At 40.1% G+C, this 20,945-nt stretch overlaps 1 protein-coding gene across 10 annotated transcripts in view; it reads left to right on the top strand.

Annotated features, from left to right (window-relative positions):
* RHOBTB1 (Rho related BTB domain containing 1) overlaps nucleotides 1-20,945 on the top strand; it is a 76,281-nt gene that overhangs the window by 26,836 nt on the left and 28,500 nt on the right. For all 10 annotated transcript variants that reach the window (XM_055589925.1, XM_055589915.1, XM_055589933.1 and 7 more), the window contains 2 exons: nucleotides 8,856-9,057; nucleotides 9,600-9,703. In XM_055589925.1, the coding sequence (XP_055445900.1) occupies nucleotides 8,866-9,057; nucleotides 9,600-9,703 (296 nt within the window). In that variant the 5' untranslated portion in view covers nucleotides 8,856-8,865. The remainder of the gene's footprint in view (nucleotides 1-8,855; nucleotides 9,058-9,599; nucleotides 9,704-20,945) is intronic.

Genomic DNA, 20,945 nt, shown 5'->3' with positions numbered 1-20,945 from the left:
GGTTGCTTCCATGTCTTGCCTACTGAAAACAGTGCTGCTGTGAACACTGGGGGTGCACACATCTTTTCAAATTGGAGTTTTCATCTTTTTGAGATATATGCCCAGAATTGGGATTGCTGGATCATATGATAACTCTGTTTTTAGTGTTTTTTAGGAAACTCCATACTGTTTTCCATAGGGATTGCACCAATTTACATTCCCACTAGTAGTGTAGGAGGGTTCATCCTCGCTAGTGTTTATTATATGTAGACTTTTGATGACGGCCATTCTGACTGGTGTGAGTTGATACCTCATTGTAGTTTTGATTTACATTTTTCTAATAATTAGTGATGTTGAACATCTTTTCATAGGCCTTTTGGTCACCTGTATGTCTTCTTTGGAGAAGTGTCTATTTAGATATTCTGCCCATTTTTTGATTTTTTTTTAATGTATATTGAGCTGTATGAGCTCAATTTTGGAAATTTGTCCCTTGTCGATCACATCATTTGCAGATAATTTCTCTTAATCCATAGATTGTCTTTTTGGTTTGTTTATGGTTTCCTTTGCTGTGCAAAAGCTTGGAAGCTAGTTTAGATCTCATTTGTTTACTTTTGTTTTTATTTCTTTTGCCTTGGGAAACTGACCTAAGAAAACATTGCTATGATTTATGTCAGAGAATGTATTGCTGATGTTTTCTTCTAGAAGTTTTATGGTGTCATGTCTTATATTTAAGTCTTTAAGCCATTTTGAGCTAATTTTAGTGTGTGGATGAGGGACTGTTCCTTTTTGTTTGTTTATTTTTGGCTGCCCTGGGTCTTCACTGCTGCATGGGCTTTCTCTAGTTGGCAGCGAGTGGGGGCACCTCTTAATTGTAGGGCACGAGCTTCTCACTGCAATAGCTTCTCTCGTTGTAGATCAAGGCTCTGGGATGTGCCAGCTTCGCGTGGGCTCAGTAGTTGTGGCACAGGGGCTTAGTTGCCACACAGCATGTGGAATCTTCCTAGACCAGGGATTGAACCTGTGTCCCCTGCATTGGCAGGTGGATTCTTCTTTTTATGGGGACTTTAGCAAATGTTTTATGTTGTTAAATTTTATTTTTAAGTGGAAGATACTTGCTTTACAATATTGTGTTGGTTTCTGCCATACAACAAGGTAAATCAGTCATAAGTATACACATGCTCCCTCCCTCTTGAACATCCCTCCCACCCCCAAGCCGATCCCACCCCTCTAGGTCATCACAGAACACCAGGTTGAGCTCTCTGTGTTATACAGCAACTTCCCACTAGCTATCCGCTTTACATATGGTGGTGTATATGCTTCAGTGCTATTCTCTGAATTCATTCCACCCTCTCCTTACCCCACTGTGTCCACAAGTCTGATCTTTATGTCTGCATCTCTGTTCCTGCCCTGAAAAGAGGTTCATCAATAACTATTTTTCTAGATTCATATATATGTGTTAATATATGATATTTGTTTTTCTCTTTCTGACTTCACTCTGAATAACAGGCTCTAGGTTCATCCACCTCACTAGAACTGAATCAAATTCATTCCTTTTTATGGTTGAGTAATATTCCACTGTATATACATACCACAATTTCTTTATCCATTCCTCTGTCGATGGACATCTGGGTTACTTCTATGTCCTAGCTATTGTAAATAGTACTGGTAGATGGATTCGGAACCACTGGACCACCAGGGAAGTCCAAGGGAGTGTTCTAATTTCACTGACTTACATGTGGCTCTTCCAACTTTCCCAACACCACTTGCCAGAGAGACTGTCTTTTGTCCATTGTATATTTTTGCCTCCTTTGTCAAAGATTGACTGTAGGTTTGAGGGTTTGTTACTGGGCTCTCTATTCTACAGAGAATAGAGCTTTTTGTGCCAGTACCACACTGCTTTAATTACTGTAGCTTTGTAGTATTATCTAAAGTCTGGGAAGGATATGCCTCCATCTTTGTTCTTTTTCCTCAATTGCTTTGGCAATTCTGGGTCTTTTGTGGCTCCATATACATGTTAGGATTATTTGCTCTAGTTATGTGAAAAATTTGATAGGGATTGCAATAAATCCATAGGTGCTTTGGATGGTATAGCCATTTTAACAATATTAATTCTTTCAATTCCAAGGCCATGGAATATCTTTCCATTTCTTTTCAGTCATCTTCAGTTTCCTTTATCAATGTTTTACAGTTCTCAGAGTGTAAGTCTTTAACCTCCTTTGTCAGGTTTATTCCTAAGTTTTGTTTTGTTGTTTTGGGGGGCATTTTTTTTTGGACATGATGTTAAAAGTGATTTTTTTTTTACTTTCTTTTATTTCATTGTTACTGTAAAGAAATGCAACAGATACATGTATATTAATCTTGTATCCTGCTACTTTGCTGAATTTGTTTATTAGGTTCCAATAGTTTTTGTGTGGAATCTTTCAGATTTTCATATAGAATGGCATGTTATCTACATATAATGACAATTTTACCTCTTCCCTTCCAATATGGACACTTCTTTCTTTCTTTTTGTTGCTGTTGTCTGATTACTATAGCTAGGACTTCCAATACTGTGTTAACTAAAAGTGGTGAGAGTTGGCATCCTTCTCTTGTTCCAAATTTTAGTGGGAAGGCTTTCAGTTTTTCACCATTGAGTATTATGTTGGCTGTGAGTTTGTCATAAATAGCTTTTATTATGTTGAGATATGTTCCCTCTATACCCACTTTTCTGAGAGTTTTTATCACGAGTGGATATTGAATTTTATCAGTTGCTTTTTCTGCATCTATTGAGATGATCTTTTGACTTATGTCTTTTCTATTGTTGATATGATATAACACATTGATTTTACATATGCTGAACCATCCTTGTGACCCTAGGATGAATCCAACTTGGTCATGTTGTAGGATCCTTTTTTGTGTTTTTTTTATTCAGTTTGCTAATATTTTGTTGAGGATTTTTGCATCTGTATCCATCCAGGATATTGGCCTGTAATTTTTTGGTAGTGTCTTTGCTGATGGTGGCTTCATAGAATGACTTTGGGAGTGTTCCCTCCCCTTTAGTGTTTTGGAAGAGTTTGAGATGTTTTGGTGTGAGTTCTTCTTTATATGTTTGGTAGAATTCCCTAGTGAAGCCATCCAGTCCTGAATTTCTGTTTGTAAGGAATTTTTTTTAAATTACAGATTCTATTTCCCTTTTGGTCAGTTCAGATTTTCTGTGTCTTCTTGATTCAGTTTTGGTGGGCTGTATGTTTCTATAAACTTGTCCATTTCTTCTGGGTTCTCCAGTTTGTTGCCATACTATTGTTTGTAGTAGTCTCTTATGTTTTTTTTTATTTCTGTAGTAACATGTTATTTCTCCTCTTGCATTTATTTTATCATTTACTTGTTTTAAAATAAACTTTTTTAATTGAAGGATAATTGCTTTACATACTTTTGTTGTTTCCTGTCAAACATAAACATGAATCAGCCAGAGGTATACATATGTCCCCTCCCTCTTGAAACAAACTTTTGACTTCAAAAAAGTGTGTAAGTAGATTTTTCAGATAGCATTTTAACTATCAGCCTTCATGTCCTGAAGAGTCAGTGAAAGTATGAAATCAGTTTCAAGTAGGTTGAAATTGATTTCATTCCTGGGTTGGGAAGATCCTCCAGAGTAGGGATAGGCTACCTGCTCCAGTATTCTTGGGCTTCCCTGGTGGCTCAGATGGTAAAGAATCTGCCTACAGTCCATGGGGTCGCAAAGAATTAGACAAGACTAAGCAACTTTAACTTTCACTTTTTTTACAGAGCTGCCATGGTATCAGTCTCAATTCTTCCCAGCTGTTCTTTTCCTTTTGATACCTTCCTAGTCTCCTCAGATATAGATCTAAAGACAAAAGAGGCCAGCTGGATTTATGGTGGTGAGATTTATTAACAATGTTAAATGAATATTTATTATTATCTTCCCAGGTAAATAAAAATCAGAAACCAGATAGTTATTATCCAGATGGTCCTTAGAGCTCATGCAACCATAAGAGTGCTAGATATGGATAAATTTGAGCCCATAACAAGCAAAGAACGATACAATTGCATATTTTTATAATTATAATATTTGTTTATGTGTAACAGATGAATAATTGGCTTACAAGAATAGCATGAGTTTACATCTTTGACTGTGATTTCAGACTCTTAAAGTACTTTTTAGATTGCTGCTAAATAAATTTCTACCCAAGAGGAAAGATGTGGAACCTCAGATTTTGGAAATCCAGCACACTCTTCCTGGAAATGCCCCATGTAGAGTGCGTGATCCGGGCTGAGAGGATTTCATTCCGCCTGCCTTTCTCTGTCCTTACATGTTGTCCCCTTGGCGCAGAGTTCAGCACCTTTGGCAGTCACTTTGATTTTGTGCAGACTGTTAGAGATTAGAGGACCAACGGATGTTATTATCACCTTTGACCCAGAAATTCTTTTTAGGACCGTGCATGAGATGTGTCTATAAATAAGTAATGATATTTTTGTAACCACAGCCTTAATATAAAGCCAGGAGGGCTTCTACCCCCCTGAAAGTCATCGTCTGTAAAAGCTGTGCAGCTATTCCACCAGAGCTGCCATGATTCAAGTTATTTGGGGGACTCCTCTTTGGGGTTGCTATCAAAGGAAGTTTGCAAGGCAACAAGAAAACCAGTTTTAGATTTTTTGTATCGTGTCCAAATTTTTACTAAACCTAAACATTCTTCCAAATTTAATGGATTGGCTTTATTTGACTTTTATCTACCTAAAGAAAGTGAAAGTGTTGGTCGCTCAGTCATGTCCAACTCTTTGAGACTCCCCATAGACTATAGCCCACCAGGCTCCTCTTGTCCATGGAATTTTCCAGGCAAGGATATTGTTGCCACTCCCTTCTCCAGAGAATTTTCCTTACTCAGGGATCAAACCCAGGTCTCCTGCATTGCAGGCAGATTCTTTACCATCTGAGCCCATTTTATCTATCTAAAAAAGTAAAATTCACTCCAAAAAGTAAAGTTTGAATGTCACATAGGACATTCAAAATAATAGACCTTAGGTTTCAGAGTTGTGAGTCTCCAAATGGAACCTGTTTTTTTCTGACACAGGCTATCCCATGGTAATAGCACCAGAAGCTTGTCAAAGACTGTTATGAAGTGCTACCATTTTTATTCTAGAATCTAGAAATGCTGCATAAAAAGATCTTTAACCTAGCTTTCCAACTCAATTATCCTTTAGCTACCTGTGACCTCCTCTTCTCCCCTTCCCCAGCCAGAACTTTTACTGCCTTCTTTTTATCAGGTCAGCTGTGCTCCATTTTGTATTTAGGTTCTTAAGTTTTCAATAAATTATCTTTAATTGCTCTACTAAAGTGTATCCTTTTTATAGGTCTTTATGAGTCTTAAGTTCATGATTTTTGCATCTAATTCTGGTCTTCCCCCTGACTCAGTTTTGTTGTCATCTGTAAGTATTCATTTCAGCATCATGATTATAATTTTGGAAGCATCCGTGTGTCAGGTATTATACCAGTGGCTGAGAACCTCAGTTCACCTAATGCTCATGACATTAGGAAATCAGGGTACTGTAATTCCCACTTAACAGATGAGGAAGCTGAGGCTCAGATGATGCAGATAACTTGCCGAAAATCACATAAAATGGCCAGAAAGAGGGGAGACAAGGACTCAAACTCCCATGCACCTAAAGCAGGATTTCCCAGCTCCCCCACTGTAGTATTTGGGGCTGAATAATCCTTTGTTGCAGGGGCCATCCTGTGCATTGTAGTTTAGCAGCATCTCTGGCCTCTGCCTACCTGAAGCCAATAGCACCTCCCTCCACCCCACTGGGATAACTAAAAATGCCTCCAGACATTGCCAGATGTTCTAGGGCCAGTATTTAAGAATCACTGGAAACATGGCAAGTCCTGCTTTTGCCATGTTATACTATTAAATCAAGAACTGATAAAACCACAGAATTTTAAGGCTGAATTGTAAAGAGATTGATTTTTGGAGTCATCACACCTGGATAATCATCAGAATTGGAGATGTTTAAAGACTTGCATTTCCAACCCAAGACCTTCAGAATATCAGCATTTGCCAGCTGGGGGACAGGTATCTATTTTAAGCCTCTTCACAGTGTAGGCTCAGACCTTAACCTCACCACACATCTTTTCCTTGAATCACTCCATTCTGTTCCTGCCAAATAGTTCTCCATCCTCGGGTTTAACACCTCCTGTGATGCTGTTATCTATGTTCAGATGGTCCTAACTGTGCAAAAACACAGTTCTTCTTAACATTGTTCCTTCTACCTCTCCTTCTATACCTTTTATCTCACATTATCCAAATTATCATTTTTCTTACATCGAATGAATTAAACATATACTGAGTCCCAGTTATGTATCAGGCCCCACTCTGAGCATTTTTTTAATTTATTTTTTATTGAAGGATAATTGCTTTACAGAATTTTGTTGTTTTCCATCAAACCTCAACATGAATCAGCCATAGGTGTACATATATCCCCTCCCTTTTGAACCTCCCTCCCATCTCCTGCCCCATGCCACCCTCTAGATTGATACAGAGCCCCTGTTTGAGTTTCCTGAGCCATACAGTAAATTCCTATTTTACATATGGTAATATGTTTCCATGTTATTCTTTCCATACATCTCACCCTCTCCCCATGTCCATAATTCTATTTTTTATGTCTGTTTGTCCATTGCTGCCCATAAATACATTCTTCAGTACCATTTTTCTAGATTCCATATATATGCATTAGAATATGATATTTATCTTTCTAACTCACTTCACACTGTATAATAGGTTCTAGGTTCATTCACCTCATTAGAACCGATTCAAATGCTTTCCCTTTTATCGCTGAGTAATATTCCATTGTGTATATGTTCTACAACTTCTTTATCTATTCATCTGTCAAGGACATCTAGGTTGCTTCCATCTTCTAGCTCTTGTAAATAGTGCTGCCGTGAACAATGGGATACACGTGTCTCTTCCAATTTTGGTTTCCTTAGGGTATATACCTAGGAGTGGGATTGCTGGGTCATATGGTGGCTTTATTCCTAGTTTTTTAAGGAATCTCCATCCATCTTCCATAGTGCCTGTATCAATTTACATCCACACCAACAGTGCAAGAGCATTCCCTTTTCTCCACACCCTCTCCAGCATTTATTGTTTGTAGACTTTTTGATGATGGCCATTCTGACCGGTGTGAGGTGATATCTCATTGTATTTTGATTTGCATTTCTCTAATAATGAGTGATGTTGAGCATCTTTTCATGTGTTTGTTAGCCATCTGTATGTCTTCTTTGGAGAAATGTCTGTTTAGGTCTTTTTCCCACTTTTTGATTAGGTTGTTTGTTTTTCTGGGATTGAGTTGTATGAGCTGCTTGTATATTTTGGAAATTAATCCTTTGTCAGTTGTTTCATTGGCTACTATTTTCTCCCATTCTGAGGGTTGTCTTTTCACCTTGCTTATAGTTTACTTTGCTGTGCAAAAGCTTTTACATTTAATCAGGTCCCACTTGTTCACTTTTGTTTTTATTTCCGTTACTCTGGGAGGTGGGTCATAGAGGATCTTGCTTTGATTGAGTATTTTTTTAACCATGGCTGTTAAGACCATTATGAACTCATTTTTAAAAATTACCATGTAACTAGTTTGCTCAGTTTAACAACAGACTTACTCAAAAGAGCAATCACAGTACATTAAAATCTCGCGTGGTCGGCCACCCATCCAGCTAATGCAGGGAAGCAGTCCACACTGCAGTTTGTGGGGGCTCCTGTTTGGGGGAAGTGGGGCTGCCAGCAGCTTTCCCTCTGCCTATTCACCCCTCACCCAGCAACCCTCTTTAAACCTTTTTTGATGGTTTCAGAAATATTCCAAAATAGTGTGCATGCTAAGTCACTTCATTTGTGTCTGACTCTTTGAGACCATATGGACTGTAGCCCACCAGATTCCTCTGTCCATGGGAATCTCCAGGCAAGAATACTGGAGCAGGTTGCCACACCCTCCTCCTGTCCCAAGGATCGGATCCGCATCTCTTGCCTCTCCTGCATTGGGCAGGAGGGTTCTTTACCACTAGCACCACCTGGGAAGCTGTCTCCAAGGTAGCCCCTCATCTTAATAAAATCATTCTCTACCATATGCTCCAGAGTCTTCTCAGGAAGAAAGAATTTTTTTTTTTAATTCTGCTTTATAGTGCTTCTCTTAAGAAGATATTTTTAATGAATTTGATTAATAAAAATTCATGAATGAATATAAATACAATTTCAGCAAGATATCAAAATTCACACAGTTCACTCTTCTTTAAAGTCAGATAGTCCTTTCTGCTTGCACTTTGGATCCTCTTCTGAGTCACCAGGATAGTTTAGAACCTATAGGATTTTTTTTTTAATTAATTTATTTTTTATTGAAGGATAATTGCTTTATAGAATTTTGCTATTTTCTGTCAAAAAGAGATCTTGGGTCTTTGGAAGATTCTGATGGACATTATTGCAAAGGCTGGTTATGCCAGAATGTGTAAGGTTACACCCGCAGGTGCCCAGTTCTTTAGGGGGTCAACATGAGTAGCTAGTGAATTTAGAATATGTGCCAGCAGCCCTGACTCGCCTGGATGGAGCTCCAGTAGTCAGATTGTGTTTAGAGAAAACCAAGGAGAAAATAACACGTTAACCGAGATAAACCGTTTGGGGTCAAAATAACAATCCGGTGTTTTTGCACTTGTGTGAGATATAAAAAGAAAAGTTGAGTTTCAGTTCGGCTTCGTAGGAACTTCCAAACTTCTGGCTTAGGCTCGGGCACCTCCATAGGAGTGCCTGGGCCAAGGGAAAACTGCCTGACCCCCTCCCATCTTTGATTGCTCTGGAGAGCCCTGATGTCTCTCAAATGTGGTATCCACTCTCTTCTTCCAGAGTTTTATAAATGGACGCTGACATGGACTACGAAAGACCCAACGTGGAAACCATCAAGTGCGTGGTTGTGGGAGACAATGCTGTGGGGAAGACACGCTTGATCTGCGCCAGAGCATGTAATACAACGCTCACACAGTACCAGCTGCTGGCTACCCACGTCCCCACCGTGTGGGCCATTGACCAGTACCGAGTCTGCCAGGAGGTGAGATAGATGGGGTTTCTTTAGAATCCTAAGGACACATCATTGCTGTCGCCAGTCTGATTTTGATTTATTTGGGAGATATGTTTGTTTATTTGATTTTAAATTTGAAGTCTAGTTGATTTACAGTGTTGTGTTACTTCCTGCTATAGAGCAAAGAGATTCAGTTATATATATATATATATGTTGACATTTTTTATATTCTTTTCCATTATGGCTTATTGTAGGCTATAGAATATACCCAGATTTCTAAAAAGCAGAGGAAGAACTTAACTTATGAGTTCAAGACAGAACTCCCCTTTTTCATGCAGCAAGAGAAAACAAAAGGAGAAAGCTGATTTGGTGTATGGCTCTGGTATCCTGAGTGAGGGTTTTTAGGGCACATGGTTTCAGGAAGAAAAGTAGGACTTAGCTAAGTCCTGTTAGCTGGAAGGAGAAAACTAAATGCAAGTGAATCTCGGGGGCTTTGAGGGCTGATGACCTAGGCATTCTTCCCCTGGGGAACTTCTGATTGACAGCGAATTGGTGCCCTCTCTCTTCTGCAGGTCTTGGAACGTTCCCGGGATGTCGTTGATGAAGTGAGCGTTTCTCTCAGGCTTTGGGACACTTTTGGAGATCATCACAAAGACAGGCGTTTTGCATATGGCAGGTAAACCAAGACTAGTGCAGTTCAGTTCAACTTGAATACAATTTCCTCTCCCAAATCCATCTCTGCTTCATGAATCAACAAAAACCACATCATATGGCCTTGAAATGTGTTGGCTTCTGCACTGTGTCTTAAAAAAGAAAAAAAAAAAAGACATTGTTTCCTGATGTCAAGAAAAGCAGTCTTCATGGCCACTTGGTTCCTCCCAGGAAATACTTTATTTAAAACAACCGGTGCTAGTTAAATTGAATGTCTGCTGGATGAGGATTCTGTTGTATGTGCCAACCTTGGGCTGCTTTGATTGTTGTTTCCCTCAGTAATACTTTATTTGCCTACTCTTAAAATGTTTTAAGTTTATTTAGCAGTTGACCACCCCTCTTCAGAAGGTCTCTTTGGTCTTTTGATGACCATTCTACAGAGTCTGATGTTACTTGCTTTGGGCTTTGCTGTCTGAAAAGTCTGTTATCTTTATTTGAAGGTCATTTTTAAAAAGAAACAAAAATATCTCTGAAATCATTCACAAAGGTACATTTCCAAAATGAACTGAAGCATTAATGTCTATTTTTCATTAAAAAAAAAGTAAGGAGGAGGAAAAAATCCACTGAAGAAAAGATAAATCTAGAAGGACAGTAATATGAGTGGGGACAAGGTCAAAGAACCGTAAAATATTTAGCAACTTCTCCTTGTCACCATAACTCCATCGGCATCTCCAGGACTCCAGCTGTCTTAAAGTCCCCCTCGGTGGATCTGTGAACTGTCAAAATCCAGATGAGGAAGAGATTTCCTTACCCCTTAACTCATAAGTAAAGGCATGTCTTTTTAAGTTTAGAATTTAGATCTTTTTTAACATAAAACATCATGCTACCTCACAGGATGGCATTAGTTAGATACCCCGAAACACTTGAGTTTACTCCTTGGTATTGAGATAAGCATTTCTGAAAGGACCTCTCTTTCTTCAAGCCAGTAGCTTTCATAAGCCTCTGAACTCATATTGGCACTTACCCAAGCGGTCTGGAGTACTGAATAAACTGCTGAAAGGGTTTGCCCTACTCCCTTCAGTCATTCACACACTGAAATAATCTGCAGTTTAGGCCAGTTTATTCAAGGGGGGAAAGAAGTATATATAAGTAAAACTTTGATTTTAATGTCCCCTTGAATAGGAAGTTTTGAACTTAATATCCAGCATAGATAATACATTTCTTCTTGAGTTTCCTAGTTTGTTTTTTCTTTGCTTTATGTGATGTTCTTGATTCTTATCTTAGTTGCCATTTGGGTTTTTTTTTTTCTGTTATCTCATTATTATACACACACAAAAATAATAATCAATGAACCTGCTTATAAGTACTATGCTGTCAGATTTTGTAATACCTGCGGTTTTAAGGAAGCATAATTAAATGATGACTGGAAGCAAAGTAAGAATAAATACATAGATTTCAAAGGACTGTTTGTACCCCAGCTTCTAAAAAGGTATGGTGAATAAAAATGAACTTACTGAGATACTGGGTTTAGCTTCTGTAGGCAATCTCAACAGCTCAGTGGCTTATTGCCACTTGAAATTTATGTATTTGAGGTGACAAATTTTAACTTCACTCCACCATTTAAAACTGGTCTTTTGGTAATATAAGGGCTACTTCATTACCTTGTGAGGTTCCTGCTTAGGGTTGACTTAATGGCACAGTGACCTTCATAGACCTGATATCGACAAGCATCTCCACTGGGCCTCCTCCAGCTTCCTGATATATCTGGGGTCACTTTACATGTCATGCCTGTGCTTGGTCACTCCCAACAAAAATAAGCTGGTCTCTCATGTGACTCTATCAGTACACAGTGCATTGTTCTGCTCCTTTATCTCTAATGTTTAGTTCTATCGACTGTAACCCATCCACTGCCCTCTTTGCTGGAAACAGGACGTGCTTTCCAAGCCAAGTCTGATTCTTTGAGCAACACAGAGGGACTCAGGAAACCCTCCCGTGTTTCTGGCTAAGCCCTTCATGGGCCTCACTTCATGTGCATGTTTCTACCTTGTGTATCCTCTCTCTTTTCCTATTCTCCACAGCCTCTAGGCTTCCTGCCACAGACCCTGCCACTGGTCAAGAACAGAAACCAGAGCTGTTCTGTTCTGGATTACAGAATCTCTGTGTAAACACTAAATATGTCATACCACATTGATGTAGCACCAAAAAATTACGTCTTATGGCTGGGTCTGATAGTAGAAGCTTCTTTTCCTCAGTACAGGGCTCTGACCACTGCATTTCATTGCTGTGCAAGGGCTGTTTTAATTTCTGTGTAACTTCCATTTTTAGCTCCCTATCATTTGCACAGGAGAAAAATCATAATTACAGTTTCTGACATTCCATTTGGTTTGCAGACCTGTTTTGTGACTGGTGTTTTTACTATACTTAGTGTGATTTACAAGTCGGTGGGATGTGATATATTCCTTAGACTTGGAAATGTATTTGGAACCTTTTAAAAATAACTCATTTGATTCTTAGGGTGACAGTGAGAGAAAGCAGATTCATACCAAGATGCCTTAGACCTCGCCTTTTGTCTCCTTTGCTTCTTAGCACCAAGCTGGTCAACGAGTTGCCACTCCAAGCCTTCTTTGGCCTAAACAAGTTCTAGTTTGCAGAGTGGGCCCGGGTGGTGTCAGTCTGCAGACTTGAATTTGCAATTTTCCTAGTGTGGTATAACTACAACCAGAATGTCATAGCTCTTATTATGACTTAAAGGTAACTAGTCAGCTAATTTTTTTAGCCAATCACATTAATGGCTCTAATTCATCAAAGCCCTACAGTGTGTCAGTCAAAATATTAGGTGCTTTGCCAGCATTGGTTTAGTTAATCCTTCCAGGAACTCTGGGAGGCAGAGATTATCTCCAGGTCACAGTTGAGGAGGGAGTTGAATTCTTTTCTCATAACCTGCCCAATTGTGAGTTTCAAAACCAGATTCAAATTCAGCTCTGCCTGAGTCCTGGCTCCCACTCTTTCCATTGTGACAAGCTACATCGACCTCATTTTAAACAGAATGACACTGAAATCACCACCACCACCACCCCACCCCCCCCGCCCCCACACACACACACTGATGGACTGGGTATTCTTTTGCTCTTAATATTTTTACAATGGCTAGAATGAGAAGAGATCTCAAAAAGTCATCTGGCCGATCCCTTTTCTCCAGGAAGGGAGATCATCCATCCAAGAAAAAGGTAGTGACAGGAGTCCTTCTATTGGACGGACATGAAAGGCAGCAGAGTAGCGTCGTATCCTGACCCTTACCTAACATCTTTCAAACCCTCCTTGTCTGGAGCGAATGACTCCACCTCTCTAGTAGCCTTTCTTCTTTCTACTGCCTACTTTCCACCCACTTTCAGATGAACTTTGGAAGCTCTTTCCTGGATCTTTTAAAATGTCAAGAACAAAACTGTACATGATAACCATGACTGTAATCAGCTGCTCTTTTTTGGCAAGGAAAAAAAAAGGCTCTTTTTAAAGGGATATCACTCAAGAGTTTTCCCTTAGAAATATTATAAGAAGGAAGTACTCACACTTAGGTGCCTGGCACTGAAATGTAGACAAGTAGGGTGGGCTCTGCCTTCAACAGGGTGCCTAGGCCCCTGCTATAGTCACACACACATAAATAATTACCAATATGATTGTTCTCTTTGCTTGAAAACCTTCACCATTGCTCTGTCTTGGGGTCAGATAACCTTTAAACACACAAAGCTTATGGGGCTGGAGGTGTCCCCACAAGCCAGGCCTGTGCTCTACGTATCTTGTTGCCAGGTCATTCTTGCGGTGACCCTGTAAAGTAGGCTCATTTCACAGCTGAGCTAGCATGCACAGAAAGGGGCCAAGGTCAGAGGGGTAGGAAAGAGTGGTACTGAACTTTTCCTGGTACTTCTGTCTGGCTCCAAAGCCTGTTTCCTCTCTTTCCCCCAGGCTGTGGTGGCTGCTGACGATGACTGATGACCAGCTTTACATTTATTCTCAGTCCGGTCTAATTATTGCAGTATTCTCTGTGGGCATGGAAGACCAGTGTTCACCATCTTTCCCCAGCTGTAACTAATATTCTGTTGTTCCTCTTAAGTTCTTTAATATGTAGCTAATAATTTAATTTTCTTTATTACATCAAAGAGTAGCTAAACAGGAGTCCTTTCATTTCCAGGAAAAAGGCTACATCCAAGCACACTCTCTGAGAGTGAGTGGGACCCTTGAGTGCTTTGTATGGCATGCTTTCTCCCCACAGCTGAACACAGGCATGCAGAGTCATTGTATTGCCCTTACACCAAAGAGTCTCCAGGCATATTTTCAGTCCATTTGGAACTCATTTATTATACAGATTATTCTTACACGCTGATTTTCCTCAAGTGTTTTTTAGGCCCAGTGAGAAGTACAGTATGTGTTTTAGATGATAACATCAATCAGAGCGATGGTTTCTGTGTGTCTGTTGAGATAAGACAGCTCTAGTTTCACACTGAAGGCCAGGTAACCAGATACAGCATTAACGCATCCCATCTTGAATGCTTGGTTGAGGCCCGTTAAAAAATTCAGGACCGTGGGTGACCAGTGTTGATGTCTTTGTCTGATATTGTCTGTACTTGTGGTTAAAGGCAAGGGGAAAAGTAAGAAACAACTCATGTGCCTTGATAAAGTATTTTTGAAGTAGCTCTCATTGTCCGTGGCATATTCTAATTGCTGGGCCAGAACTAACATTCTAATGATGATTTCAGTATGGCAAACAGCCTGTTGGACCGAGAAACATATCCAGTGGAGGCGGACCAGGGCTAGGCCAAGGGTGAGGCATGTAAGGCACTCACCTTGGGTGTAAAATGTAAATAATAATAAAGGTCAGATCACTGTTAACTGATCTTCTCTTTCTGTCTCAGGCTCAGCATGGCAAATGTTACTGGTCCTGACTTTATTTAAAATTTTTGTATTTTGTTCATCATGGATTTTTTTTAACCTTAATTTTGATTTTTGGAAAAATATGGGTCATCTGCATTACTGAGGTTTGGGGCACCTCTTCAGATTTTTCACCTGAGGCTACTGCTTCACTCTTTACCCAAGTCCTGGCCCTGAAGATGGACTTTATAAAGGGATAACAAAGCAGCAAAGGGAGGAAAGTTACCGGTGTGTATACTTTATAGAAGAGTCATCCAAACCACACTTCTAAATGTGTGGTCTAGAGGGATCTCGGGAAATTACTGCAGCTTGTTTCCTAAAGATATTTAGTCCTGCTGTGAAATAAAGGACTAGACTAAAACTTGACTGGGTTATAGAAAATGGTAGAAAGACATTAGAAGAGCAGCCGGTTGGACCGAGGGAGGGGAATAGTTATTCCCTAAGAGGTTAGACCAAAGCTGCAAGTTCCTGTAGGCTTCCCAGGTGGCGCAGTAGTAAAGAATCCACCTGCCAGTACAGGAGACACAAGAGAAGCTGGTTCTATTCCGGGGTTGGGAAGACCCCCTGGATTAGGAAATGGCTACCTGCTCCAGTATTCTTGCCTGGAAAATTCCCTGGACAGAGGAGCCTGGCAGGCTACAGTCCACGGGGTTACCAAAAATCGGGCACAAATGAACCACTGAGCACACACAGCTAGCGCTCACACTTGAGTGTGCCGAAGCCGCTGGCTACCTGAGGTCAGAGATCTGGGGAGAGGTGAGTCAGCAGGTTTCAGCCAGTGCCTGAATGATTAGAAGGAAGCTACGCTTTGGTAAACGCTGCCACAGAAATATCACAATGCTCTTTGCCTCAGCCAAATGGGAAGAACCTTATGAAGATTAGAGAGAAAGACTGAGTGAAGGAAACCAGGGGGAAAAGAGCACACACTGTGTGTGATTCCATTGCTGTAAAATTCTAGAAAATGGAGTGTAATCTGTAGTGACAAAAAATCAATCACTGGTTGCCTGGGAAAGAGGGTGGAGGGAAAAATGGATTACCAAGGGACACTTCGGGGGTGACAGAAATGTTTATTTTCTTGATGGAGATGACAGAATCAGGACTGTATACCTATGTCAAAACTAATCACATTGAGTACTTTAAGTATACAAAGCTTGTGTGTGCTAAGTCACTTCATTTGTGTCCCGACTGTTTGTGACCCTATGGACTGTAGCCCACCAGGCTCCACTGTCCATGGGATTCTCCAAGCAGGAATCCTGGAGTTGGTTGCCATTTCCTCCTCCACGAGATCTTCCCGACCCAGGAATCAAACTCACATCTCTTATGATTCCTGCAGCGGCAGGCTGATTATTTACCACGAGCACCAACCACCTGGGAAGCCCCATCCAGAGTTTAGTGTATTTCAATTGTAGCTCAATAATTTTTTTTAGATAAAATAATTTTATGGGCAATCGAAGTAGTCTATAGTATGTGAGGAAATTTTCATGGCTGACAATATATGTTTTGATTATTTATAGAACTTAAACTTAGTTCTCATTGAAAATATAAATTATTTGTGTCAACTTTAGCAGGGAAAAATATAAGACCAGATCCTTAATAGCAGAATATAGGAAATGGGATAGTTCTGGCACCTCCAAGCTAATGTTGTCCCCAAACCAGGCTGGACCCCTTTTCCCAGAGATAGAACCGTCAGCTGTGTGGATCGTAATCCAACCAAGAGGCCAGTGTCTTTGACTTTGATTCTGTAGCTTTTTTCTGAGAAGGTACATTTGTCCAGGTACCCTGTAATAACCGAATAAAGTATACCACGTTCCCTGAAAGTTTTCCATTTCTCCATCAAATAGTAACAATTTTGTCTGTCATGGTCAGTTCTTTCTGGAACCAGAGAATGGTGTGAGGCCAACAGAAAAAGGAGAGGGTATAGTCAGCTACACCCTCAGAACTCTCCCTTTTTGCCAGATCTGTGAATTTATAAATTGGATGGAGGCGGGGGAGGGGATGCCTTTTCTGAATGAGTAGTCTTAAACAGAGAATTGCATGTATTAACACTAATGTTTTTCCAACTATAGTTTGTTTCTCCTCTGGGTATCATTTCCAAGTTCTTTATAAGAATTATTTAAAAAAATAATTGTATACTTATCTTTTTAATCCATTTACCCGTAGAGGAGGGCATTAAGTAAAACAATTGAAGGGGGATTATTACTGCTTTGTGCTAATCCAAAACAGAAAAATATGTTAGACTAAATGTATACAAGTAATTAAAAAATTTTAATGTAGTAGAAATGTATGGATTCTGTGCTGAAGCACTCAAGCACAGGACTGTAGTGATGCCAGTTCACCTGGCACACAGAAAATATGTCCGTATCACCCCCAGCCTACTGTCCCCCACTGTCCTGCCTGCTCTGAGCTGGTATATCTTGTATTGTAACCAGAAAACAAAATATCAGAAGAGCCCAACCCAGTACTGTGCCCAGGATGAAAATGTCCTTGGGAAACAGCAGTGCCAGATGAGATAGGAACAGGGCTTGACTGATGACTGGGGTCACTTGTGTTCCAGGACCTGGAAGGATGCTGGCTGCTGCCCAAACACTGGTCACATGGCTGGGAAAAATGGCCCTTTGTGGTTGAGCCCAGGAAAACATTTGTGGACCCAAAAGATCTCACAGACTTATGAATAATGAGGCCACTGAGATGGGTAAAGAGATGAGGAACACATGCGCTGTTCAACACATTAACGTCATGTGTTCGGCCTTCTTTTGACCTTTTTTCTGTTACTACTTAGTAACTGCAAGCTCGACATGTTGGGTCAAATACAGCTAAGTGTGTTGCCTGGTCATCATGGACAAAGAGAAAATAACAGTTTATGATGTTTCTATACCGGAATCTTCCGATGAAAAAAAATGTATTTCAGCCTGCACAGTTTTCCCACATAAAATAGGTGGTAAGGAGAAAGAGACTGCTGAGTAATTCTGCAGTATCTTCAGAGGATAATTCTATTACCATCTTTCAGCAATTCCATATCAATGAGTGATAAAGCCAAAGGGAAAGATCTCTTGTTGAGAATGTCCTGCCATTGTTATTAACTGCAATATACACAATACATATTTGGTGACTTTTGAAACCATAAACCATATTTGTCTGACAATAATTGGTACCTTATGGTTTACAAACCACTTTCACAGATATTTTTCTTGGTGCATCTTAACAACAGTCGTTATCAGCAACTGTTAATATTGACCGTTTATCAGATTTCTAAAATTATTCCACTACTTTGATCTTTCCCCAGAACAGTTATCCCCAGTCTAGAAAATACAGTTAGAAGGATAAAGTACTGAATTACCAAAAAGTAAAACAAATTAGCAAAAATCTCTTGTAAATTCATCGCCTTGGTTATCTTTTTATTTCAGTGCTTTTGGAGATTGGGGGACTTTGGTGTGTTTTTTGAAAAACAAGATGGCCTATGAAATGGAGGATGTTATCTTAACCCTTAATCCTGTGAAACTAACCCAGAATTAATCCTGAAAATAACCTGCCCATTTCTTTATATTTCCTTTTTGCTTCTGGATATAATCTTAATTCCTAGAAGAGATCATTAATCCATTTTTATTCTGGCATTATGAAAGTATCCAGTTAGGTGGGACAAATAGATTTTTAAGACAAATTCAAATAATTTAAAAATATGTATTTAGTAGATAAGCTCTGCTATAGACCAGAGATGATGATATACAGCTGCATGCATGCTCAATCGTGTCTGAGTCTTTGCGACCCTACAGACTGCAGCCCACCAGACTCCTTTGTCCATGGGATTTTCCTGGCAAGAATACTGGAGTGGAATGCCATTTCCTCCTCCAGATTATACAATAATTGTCTGAAGAAATATAATAGCTCACATATCGTTTTTTTATGAAAAGTTAAACATACCCCCTAACTGCCTTATCTTAGGCCTAAATTTCTTTTAGATTTTGAGTCTGTAGACACACTTGCATCTACATCCTTCAGAATCTACAAGACTTTTCTACTTTATAAGCAGTCACTGAGGGCCTCTCTTGTTACAAACACTGTGTTGTGGTCCGTGAAAGAGACAAAACAGAATCCCTAAAGATGAGACTAAGAGCAGCGGGGAAAGCCAGCAGCATAAAGAGTTTCAGTACAGGGTTAAAATGCTGAACTAAAGATGTCAGTGCCAGGAACAGGGAAGAACGAATTGCTCAGAGCAGAAATTCCAGCATCGTTCTCAACTCCTTTTGCTCATATCCCATACCTGCTCCATCAGCAGGCCCCAGTGACTCGCGACCTTCCACACATGTAACGAATGCAGCCACCTCTTAGCACCTGTACCGCTCCCAGGACAAAGTCACCATCATCTCTCTCTGGATGATTATTTTTTTTAACTGTCCTCTCCAACTGTCTTATGCCTTCTGACAACCCACCCTTCACCACTATTTAGGAGTTATTACAGCAGTAGGGTGATCCTGTTAAAACATACATTTTTTCATTCAACTCAAAAGCCCCTAATCATCTACGAGTTCACTCAGAGTAACAGCCATACACCCATGAGGCCCTCCGTATCTCAGACAGCATGGCCTCTCTGCTCAGCTCTTGCTGTTTCCCCCCCCTCACCTTCAGGGAAACACCATAGGAATGCTCCTGACTCAGGACCTTTGCCTTAGATGTTTTCTCTTCCACAGTGTTCTTCCCCCAACATATCAACATGGCAGCTCCTTCACTTCCTTCAGGTCTTTACTGAGATATCACCTTTTCAGTAGGGCCCTCCATGGCCACCGCATTTCAACAGCAACTTCTGCTTTCCAGTATTTCTGTCCCCAGTACCCTGCCCACTTTCCTGCATAGCCCTGTCACTATCCAGCATACTAAACATTCTGCCTATATTTCTTGCTTATTGTCTCTGTTCTCTGGTAGAATATAAGCGTGACACAGATAAGCATACTGAGGGCAGTGATTTGTGTCTTTAACTAATTGCTGTGTCCCCAGTGTCCGGAAGAGCACCTGCCACGTAGTAGGATATCAATTAATATTTCTGGGAGAAATGATTGAATGATTGCTTATTGATACTGGACAAGTGACTTGGCATGTCCTGTACCTTTATCATTTTACAGAGGTCTGGGGTGAGGCCTGGGTAAAAGTGGTAGGATGATCTTGCTAGTTTACACAGTTTGGTTTCAGAAGCGTCAAGGAGTTTAATCCAAGAGCCCTGCCATCTGGCAGTCTGGCTGACAGGTAGGCACCATTAGGGGGGCAGCTAGCCTTGCTCTTAGGAGAAAACATCCACCTTCATGAAGGAAAGCAGCTCCTCAGTCATGCAGCTTCAGAGCAAGCCAGAGAGAAATGAGAATGAGGAGAAGTAGGCAGGGAATGTATTCCTACAATTGCACCTTCTCCTTTAAGGAAGCCTTTTCTGCATCAGTGTTTCCTGCTTTCATTGACCAGGAGGTAAATGAGCTTGCTTACGCTGCTTCTTTTAATCACTTACTTGTGCTTCACACTGCTTCATATGCATTCAGCTTTTTCTGATCATTGTGTGAGGGGTAAGAATGCGGACGGTCTCTAACTTACAATGGTCTAACTTATAATTTTTCTGTTTTATGATGGTGCAAAAGTAATACACATTCAGTAGAAAGCATACTTTGAATTCTGATCTTTTCCCCAGGTTGGCTATATCCAAGTACTAGCCCTGCTCCCAGTCAGCCACACAGTCAACAGGGTAAACAATTGATGCATTTACAACCATTCTGTACCCAGACAAGCATCCTTCACATTCAGCACAGTATTCAGTATACGGTATTCGGCCTTTTTGTTCATTGATGTTGCCCAACTGTACGTTAATGTAAGTGTTCTGAGCATGTTTAGGGTAGGCTCAATGAAGCTGTGATGTTTGGTAGGTTAGGTTTATTAAATACATTTTTGATTTATGATATTTTCAATTTATGATGGATTTATCAGGACATAACCCCATCATAAGTCATAGAAGATATTTGTACACTAAAGGAAGCATAGATTGAAAAATGGGATAACAAATTTTAAAAAATAGTTGGTTACAGTGAATGATAACACAGGCTTTTATATGATCAGGTCATTGGCTTCTGTAATTTTTGCACTATAATGGCAGAACCAACCATTTTTAAGATTGGGTTTTATCTATCTTAGGATTTGGTGGCATTGGTGGGATGTTGGTATGGCTTTCCTACACTTAAGAGGGTGCCTTGCTTTAGTCCCATTTTTGGAGGGTGGGGGAAGACTGATTTAAAATATTTGCTTCCTACTAAACATACAATTACGAGCTTGGGAGAAATAGTTGCGCATGCTAATCACTCCCAAATCTGAATATA

This window comes from Bubalus kerabau, chromosome 1, assembly GCF_029407905.1.
Source record: "Bubalus kerabau isolate K-KA32 ecotype Philippines breed swamp buffalo chromosome 1, PCC_UOA_SB_1v2, whole genome shotgun sequence".
Taxonomy (NCBI): Eukaryota; Metazoa; Chordata; class Mammalia; order Artiodactyla; family Bovidae; genus Bubalus; species Bubalus kerabau.
This window is presented reverse-complemented; position numbering and strand designations above follow the sequence as displayed.